The sequence below is a fragment of the Rutidosis leptorrhynchoides genome, chromosome 2 (assembly GCF_046630445.1).
Source record: "Rutidosis leptorrhynchoides isolate AG116_Rl617_1_P2 chromosome 2, CSIRO_AGI_Rlap_v1, whole genome shotgun sequence".
NCBI lineage: Eukaryota > Viridiplantae > Streptophyta > Magnoliopsida > Asterales > Asteraceae > Rutidosis > Rutidosis leptorrhynchoides.
The window spans coordinates 558383677-558393248 of record NC_092334.1 but is presented as its reverse complement, the minus strand read 5'-3'; the positions used below and the strand labels follow the sequence as shown (position 1 = coordinate 558393248).

Genomic DNA, 9572 nt, shown 5'->3' with positions numbered 1-9572 from the left:
AATCTTGTGGCGTTAGCTTGGCGTTTACGTAGCGTGTAGCTACTTTGTGTATTGTGCTCTTTTGTAGTTTGTTTACCATGCGGAGACGGTATGTGTTATTTTGATGCTTGGTGATGCGTAGCCATTTTATGCATATGTATGTGTATAGTATCTTTACATTCACTAAGTATTAGCTTACCCTCTCGTTGTTTACATTTTTATAGATTTGCATGGAGGAGGTGGCTCGGGTAAGAATGGGGACTAGTGGACTTGCGTAGTTTGCTTTAGAAGATGCGCTTTTGGATCGATTAGGATTGGGTAGCGTATCCCCAATCACCATGCTCGGCTTTGTTGGACATTAAAATAGTCGGGTCGTGTTTACCCTTTCGGATATTTAAACTATGTATTAAATGTTCGAAAAGTTTATTGAACTTATTATTGTGTTAAAGATGTATTTGGAAACATAAATGGGACCTAAATATTAATGTATTAAAGAAAAAAAAATTACGGGCCGGTTTAAATAAGGGTTGGGTTGTTTCAAAATGAGAAGAGATTAAAAGGGATAAAAGTGAGATCTTTCGAGTGTGAAAGAAATATTAAAAAGAAAATACATTATAATGATCCATTCATTCCCTTTTCTTTTCCGTCTATCAAATTATGAAACAATAATTATTTTCAATTTTCTTTAACTTTTCTTTCTTTTCTCCAAAATTATATCAAGGAATAAAACAAATAAAATAGTTAAATGCTCAAAGCCTCTGTATTTTATCTAGGATGGGAAAAAAAAAGAGAAAAAACGCAGTACCAGATAGAAAAACTCCAAATCGATAACTTTGGGCCGGGTAAATGGTCTAGGACCGGGTATGGTAATGATTTTTTTTTTTTCCGAATCCAGGTCGGGGATGGTTTTAGACACAAATACGATTACCTAACTGTACCCGGATAATGACCGTCCATATACCAACCCATATACTCGTTAAACCTGTCCCATAAACCCGATTACTCAGCCCGATTATCCGGCCCGTATGCCTAAAAAGACTCGAATACTCGAGGAAAAACTCGTTTATCCGATAGTTTGTACTTCGTAAGTAATGGGGACACGGATGCTCGTAGGAAAACCCATTTATTATCTAGTTAATAAGTAAATGGGACTCGATGAGTTTAGATTTGAGACCAACTTTTTAATTGGGTTTGAGTCTGGGCCCGGCCCGATTTCATCCTAATTCTATCGAAAGAGGGCGTTTTTATCCTTTAGCTACTACCTGCATTTTGTCTCTCTCACGCATATTACACACGCCAAATCACACACAAATTCTCTCTCTTCCTTTATTTTCTTGTTTTTTTTTTTTTTTTTTTTTTTTTTTTTTTTAGTAAAAAGTTGAATTGAATCTTTTAGGAAAAGATTGGTACTCCACTTCACTATTCCTTTGAATGTATGATGAATAATCCTGAATGTGGGTCTTCAGGAATGGAATCTGTGTTTTCAGGTTTGTAATTTCCACACTTTATTTTAATTCCCTTTTATTATATTTTTTTAATTTAAAAATTTAATTTAATATAATGCCTCATTTTTGCTGCTCCTGATGCATGATTTTAATAACATTATGTTCTTCATTCTTGATTCATAGTTGTTACTTACAAAAATAGTTCTTTTTGTTCTTTTACTATTTTTATGTAATGTATTATTAATGCCTCTGATTAGTTGCTGATGCATGCCTAAAAAGTTCTTTATGCCGTGCTTTTCAATTATTATTATTATTTTGATTTTTAACTTTTTTTTTTTTTGAAAAATGTAGGTTAGAAATAGCAGTTGTGAGTCTTGATAGAATGTGTTTTCACCTCTAGGGTTCCGCTATTGAAGTTTTTGATTTTTTTTTTCTTTTTTTAGGGTGCAAAACAGATTACATTATAATTAAACTATTTTATTTCTAGCTTTGGATTCTCTAATGTATATTAATTACTACTTAGAATCATTACAATTTTGTTAGGATTTAACAACTTTGAAGCAAAAAAGTAGTGTATGTTTGACATGAAAAGGTTTATAAGTATTTATATATTCATTTTTTGTAACAGAGGTAGTAAAGAAAGTATGCTATTATTAAATTACTAAATTATATTATATTAAAATACATATAAGTGGTAGAAACTAGATATGATTGCTTACAAGTTACAAAAATGTATAGTTTGACTTAAATGGATGCCTTAAATTCTTAAATACTGTTTGGTACTGATGAAGTAAAGAAGTCCTGTGGACCCTATTGAGTTAGGATATCTTCAATTCATAGTATTGATGTGGGCAATTTGGTAATTTCATAAAAAAAAAAATATTGAAGAAAGGTATTGTAAGCTGCTATCTGTGGACATGAGGAAAAAAAAAAAAAAAAAAAAAAAAAAAATGTTACTTCTTTGTTTTTATTTGTAGTGGGAAGTGGGGATACTTTCTCAATATTTTTCTATTATCATTGCATATATAAGTTCATGAATCAATGATTTAATTAATGATGTGTAGTTTGTTTGGCTATTTGATATGTAGGATTTTGCACAATTTGTATTTTGTAATTGTTTTAATTTGACAGGATATGTGCTTGACCCTGAAAAATGTAATCAAATGAGTTTGGAAGAAAAAAGAAAACTTGTTCATCGTATTGCTCATTGGTCCGAAGATGCTCCAAAGATTCTTAGTTCGTTGACCCGTAAAGAGCTTCTTGAAATCATATGTGCCGAAATGGGTAAAGAACGAAAGTATAGTGGATTCACAAAACTTAGAATGATAAACCACCTTCTTAAACTAGTCTCAAACAACACGAAAAAACCAACTACAACCGAAAATTCAATTGATATCTCACCGTTAAAGAAGCAAAAACATGAGGGCCCACTTGAACTACCTAGTACTAATACTACCACATGTGAGAGTATCCGAAATCACGACCAAACTAAGACTCGTGTATGTCAAAATCTAGCATGTAAAGCAGCATTGTCGACTAAGGATGTTTTTTGCAAGAGATGTTCTTGTTGTATATGTCATCGGTTTGATGATAATAAGGATCCAAGTTTTTGGTTAACGTGCGATTGGGATTCGGATTCACGTAACGAAGGCGATGAGCCATGTGGCATGTCGTGCCATTTAGAATGTGCTACTACTCACAATAAGGCTGGCATATCAACCAATGGTTACTATCCGAAGCTGGATGGCGATTTTTATTGTGTTTCTTGCGGAAAGTTAAATGGTATAATGAGGTAATTATATACTTTCTTTTCTTAATGGGCGAATAGGAGTGTTGAGTAACGGATCAAAATGGATTTGACTCGACTGATAATATTTTGCAATGCTTTTTATGGATCAGATCCGCCTATATCAAAATTTTACGAGCAATATGTGATTCAATGCGCTTGATAAATCCACCATTATCATGCATTAAGTACTTGTTACAAGTACTTAATGCATGATAATGGTAGATTTATCAACATCATCAGTGGAAATATCATTAGCCTTCATTTATAACCCATTTGACATGTTACCTTCTTAGTTGCCCCTTTTTATACCTGTTAGATATAAAATATAACCCAGCCATTCACATGCAAATGGGTCAAATTTGCCACCCCTTCCAAAATATCTGCAAATGTTAGTTTTAGATATGATTTACAAATACTAGGCCAAATTTGTTACTGTCCAAGTGCGTAATTGATATTGTTGGAAATACAGTAGATATGATTGTAAGTTGTAACCTTCAATATCTACAAAATCAATATGTTTGACCTAAAAAGTCAACTGTTTCAGGACGTGGAGAAAACAGCTGGTTTATGCTATTGAAGCCAGAAGAGTTGACGCGCTGTGTCTCCGTGTTTCTCTAAGTAACAAGATCATTGAAGGCACTCTGAAATATAAGAAACTTCTGAACATTGTCGAATCTGCAGCAAACATACTTGAAAGTGAAGTGGGACCCATTAATTCAGTATCAGTTAAGATGGACCGACGCCTTGTTAACAGGCTCCCGTGTAGCGTTGAAGTTCACACACTCTGTACTTCTGCAATTGAAGCTTTTGATTCATTGTTCTCCAATTCAAGCGTAGATCATTACCAACCAAACAAAATCGCAAGCAAGTGTTCTTTTAATCTTTAATTTTCTTTCTCGCAAGGTTGCTAAAATGCTACCCGGGGAGTACTCTGTCGGGACTTTTTAAGGAGTACTCGGCAACTCGAGGAGTACTCGGATGTTGACAAAATATGACTTTGACCGATTTTGACCAATTTTGGCTGAATTTCAAGTATCCCGAGTTTTGGTCAAGTTTCCGAGTAATCCTTAGTTTTGGCCGAGTTTGACTGATTTTTTACAGAGTTTGACCAAGTTTGACCGAGACTTGTCGAGTACTCCCCGAGTTGCAAAAACCGAGTACTCGGTTTACAATTATCTTGTGCATATAATGAATCAATGTGATAATTAAATCACTTCGTTTACATTGGAACTGTTAAGATTGACAAATATTCATGTTTATTAATATTAATATTTTTTTTTACGCAGCATGTCGGATATCATTTGAAGAATCTACGCCAACTTCAGTAACAATCGTACTAGATTACGAACCGAATTTATTTGAAGATTTCTTCGGATGCAGAATTTGGCACTGGAAGTCAACTCTCACTTCATATCCCAAAGAAGCAACGTACGTCGTCCTCAACCCCGAAAAAAGATTCAAGCTCACGAATCTCGATCCATCAACCGAGTATTCTTGCATGGTGTCTTTCTTCAGCAACAAGAAAGTCCTCGGGTTTTGGGAGTCAAAATGGTCAACAAGCAAGGAAACAGAAGTCAACGCTAAAACGCAAACAGATTCAACAACTGAGTTTCCTTGTACTCCATGCAAATCTGACGGTACAACAAAAGCGGGACCCAAAGGTGAACCGAAGAAAAACGAGTTTGAATATGCAGTGGGTGTGATCAGAAGTTTGGAACATAAGGGGCACTTGAGTAAAGATTTTAGAGTGAAGTTTCTGACTTGGTTTAGCTTGAAAGCGACGATGCAGCAAAGAAGAATTGTGAATGTTTTTGTGGATGCTTTGATTGATGATCCGCCGAGTTTGGCTGAGCAACTTCTTGATACGTTTGCTGATGAAATTTGCGGTCGTTAGAACGCGAGTGAAGTTAAGGTTTAAGAACACTATGGTTTGGTGATTTGAATCAGTTTTTGGTGTTTATTTTTGGGAAAAAAACTGTCTAACATGTTTACTTTTGGGACTTGAAAGTTGATTTGGATAAATATATAAGTAACTATTGAGATTGATATCGTTATTCGTTTGTCTGTTACAAATTTTTTTTTTTTTTTTTTTTTTTTTTTTTTTTTTTTTTTTTCATTTTTGTTAGTGATCATGGATTTAGCATTTTTGAAAACATATTTAGAATTAGATTAAGAAATATATTTCAGGTCTAGGTCAAATTTTAAAAATAGTAATTAAAAATATATTGTAGTAGATGTTGAAAAAGGGCTTTTTTTGGTTAAAATCCAATTAAAGATATATTTATAAAATAGACTTGTTTTTAAAAAGTCAAATGAATTGTTTTATACTGTAATTGTATTGTAAATGAGCTAAACATTTAGAAGTGGTGCAAGTTCAAGTCGTATTGTCTTTACGTAATTACGTTTTCTATTTTACTTGTATAATCATTTTTTATATAAGTATATTATTAGCTCATTAAAAATTTATTCTACTGTTACATTAAAAATTAACTATCCATACAGTTTCGACAATACATGTAACTAAAACAACTAACTGTTACATTAAAAACACCATGCATAGTTGCCGATTATTCCTTTTACTAAAATCACACTTGAAAATAAGAGAACTTAACAAAAAGGACCAAATAGAGAAGCAAACTAATTAAACACCATGAGGCCCGGAGGAAAATAAAGTGATTGACCACTCGGGACCCAAAGTATTCAGGGGCGCAATTTTTTATATATACAAAAACAATCATAGATTTGAGAAACACGGGAGCTACGGAAACACAACTGAAACAACGAAGGTGAAGCACAATAAGTCCAAACAACAATCAAAGGCCCCAGAAAAAAGAAAAATAAAAGTTCACTAACATTTCTTTGGTCTTTTTTTGAAATAGCATATATTATTCGTAATGACCTAAAAGCCTATTTAAATAGTAGCTTGTATTATTCGTTAATGCCTAAGGGTCTTTTTTCGCCTCGTTCTAGGTACTTAAATCCTGTTAAACACACACAACTAAGCACCTTAAGAAGATTACATATCAATATCAAAGTCGTCATCATCATCATCATCATCATGATCTTCTTCTTCTTCGCCTTCACCTTGAGGATCGTTTTCGATGGGTTGAGAAAACGACCTGATTCCACTTAGGTGCAAAGCACTCAATACACCACGTGTAGCTGTTCCTACAAATAAATTGCTACTTTGTCATTTGTGAACCGGACGGGAACGGTCGACAAGGATTTTATCAGAAGCAAATTACAACTTTTCTTTTTATATTTAATCCTTGTTTTCTACTGGTAATTAGCTATGGTCAACAATGGCCATAGAATTCAGCAGCAATCTAGTAGTTCAACTACTTAATATTATTGAAGTCCAAAGTAAGATGCTAGTCCAATATAGTTTAGGACATGTACAATAGGCTCACACCTATCCAACAACCCAACAACATTCTATCCTTGAGCCACCACCTTTTACTAATCGGGAAACTAAAAACACCACGCGCATTCAACACCACTCTACAATATCTTGGTTCCGCAGATTGGGCTCTTGGGGCCTTCAAACTTCAAGTTTTCTGCTTCATCTTCATCCTTTTGAAGATTATTTTCCTCAGCTAAAATCCACCTTAAACATGTCTATCTCTTCTCGGATCATATGGGCAGCAACTGAAGCAGCAGTAGTAACACCAAAAGAAGTAGCTACACTCATAAATCCTACTCCTATCTTTTTCTTTTTCGATACTGACTCATCTTCAGCTACAACGTTGCTGGTGCTGGTGCCATCTTTGTAGGATTTCAAATCCTTACTAACTCACAATTCACAATTATAATTTGAGTAACAGAAAAATAAAATACGGCTACACCTTAGATTGTTTTATTGAATGATTAATTTGCAAAATAAACTAGAGAGCAATTGAACTTAAAGAACTACATTGCTACTGCCTTACTCTCATTATTAGATTGTAGCTATAAATAGCCAGATATTAATACAAACATGTGCTTAAAAATAGTTAACCTCCACTACCATGTAAACCGGACCACACATGCACATAGACACCATCATGTGCATATATATAATTCCCTAATTCCACCTAATACATCATCAATTAAACGTACCACATATGATGTACTAATACATCATCAACTAAACGTACCGCATATATGATGTACTAATACTACCTAACCGGCCATATACCATAATAAATAAATATAAAGTCCTACATATATATTAATCTCAAACATAGCATATATTAATAAAACAATTAGTTCCAACAATCACCCCTTTACTTAATCCATCTTAAAACATGTCGAACTCTTGTCCGATCATTTGGGCGGCAACTGAAGCAGCAGTAGAAACAGTAAAATTAGTAGCTACCTTGTTAACCCATCTCTTCATCCTTTTCCCTTTTTTTGATGGATCATCTTCAGCTATAACGTTGCTGGTGTTGGCGCCATCTTCATTACCCGATATCAGAACAACGTCCGTAAAGCTATGTGAAAGATAGATTAATCCCTGTGTTTCACCGGCTTTTGTCATAACTTGATAAGGAATTCTATTACCTGAATAATCTCCTTCAAGAAGATCTCTAAAAGGCACTTCAACTTTTCCTATTTTTCGGTCAATTCCAGACTTTCTTCCGTAGTGTTTGATCTTGATGACTAGATTGTAATTTTTGTTCATGGAAACATTTTTGAAAACAAGGGGATATTCCCATTCAGGATTTGAATCACCTTCTACCGCGATATTTGACTTGTGTCGTATTCCTGCTGTTCCGTCTGCTTTCGTGATGTAAATAGTTGCGTAAGGGCTCATGATACTCAAGTGTTTGGCATCTTTTAGACCCCTTCCTGAATGGAGTTTGATCGTTAATTTGGCAGTGAACTCCATTAATCAATCAATGAAGATAAATAGATACTATATGTACCATCACTAATATAATATACCAAGCATATAATATAAATACTGATTAATTGTGGTTTGGCTCAAATGAGTTATCTTGGTAGGGTTATGTATCACGTGATCGTGGTTTTGAGTTTAATGTGTTATTTAACAAATTTGATTTTTATGTGAAGGATATTTTGACTCGTCAGCTTCATACTACTCATACAACTTGGCTCCAATATCTTGAAAGTGATGAGTTGCGTCCTATGCAGGCCGAGTGGGGTGGAAGAAAAATGTGTCAAGTCTTTTAAACTTTTAATCTATGTGAATAAATTCTTTATTTTATTTTATAAGTTAGTCGTCATTTTGACCGAATAATATGCGAACTACATGTAGCACAAGAGTCGTCGGCAAGAGTAAACACTAAATTCTGTAAATAAAAAAAAAAAAAAACGTAGCCAAGACGCCCTTTTTACATCTTCTCTCCTATTACTTACTAGCGACTTGTTTGTCGTCAGCAAATTCATTAACTATATATATATATATATATATATATATATATATATATATATATATATATATATATATATATATATATATATATATATATATATATATAGGGGCAGGATCAATGGGGAAGTAACCAAGCGGGGGAAGCAAAAAAAATTTTTTTTTTCGTTTTTTTTTTCCGGCATCAAGATCACACGAAAATATGAACATTTAGAAGAGACACTTCGTGATGAATGTTATTATTTAGGCGGGAAAACGATCGACAAAAATAACATTCAAGATAATATTGTTCGTGAAGAATATGAAAGTTTTTTTTCTCCATATTTTGTGAAGTAAAATTTAACCCGATTTAGAGTTTAGGGTTTTGGGTTTAGGGTTTGGTGTTTTGGGTTTATTCCATAAACCCTAAACCCTAAACTCTAAACCGTTCGTGTTAAAAACTCAATCTAAATCCTAAATCTAAACCCTAAACCCTAAATTTCTAAACCCTAATATCTAAACCCTAATATCTAAACCCTATAAACCCTAATATCTAAACCCCAATAGCTAAAACCTCAATATACGCTCGAAAAACACGATAATTGTTATATATTACTTCTTCGAGCGTTTTTCCGCCAAAATAAAAACATTTATCACAAAGTGTCCCTACTAAATGTTCATATTTTCATCTCATCTATAATGTTCGTGAACAAAGTTTTTTCAAAAAACAAAAAAAAAAAAGTTTTTGCTTCCCACCGCTTCCCCCCGAATGGTTACTTCCCTCTTGATCCTACCACAAGTACACAAATACTGATATTTTATGAAATAATGATATTTTAAGACAATCTTTAATCATAATAACACAAATACACAATATAATATTTCGAAAGTTCAAATGTAAATAAATAATGTTCAAATTAAAGTAACGGGCTTAATAACAACTCAATAATCACATAAATGATGTCATATAGTTGTTATATATCACATAAAATATATAGTTACAAAG

The 9572-nt window shown here is 33.4% G+C and overlaps 1 protein-coding gene across 1 annotated transcript; it reads left to right on the top strand.

Annotated features, from left to right (window-relative positions):
* Positions 1 to 1414: 1414 nt before the first annotated feature.
* Positions 1415 to 5187, top strand: LOC139893105 (VIN3-like protein 2). Its single transcript, XM_071876241.1, has 4 exons — positions 1415 to 1466; positions 2556 to 3216; positions 3758 to 4077; positions 4500 to 5187. Exons 1-4 carry the CDS (start codon positions 1415 to 1417, stop codon positions 5105 to 5107), a joined length of 1641 nt encoding a protein of 546 aa, XP_071732342.1. The 3' UTR covers positions 5108 to 5187.
* Positions 5188 to 9572: the final 4385 nt, after the last annotated feature.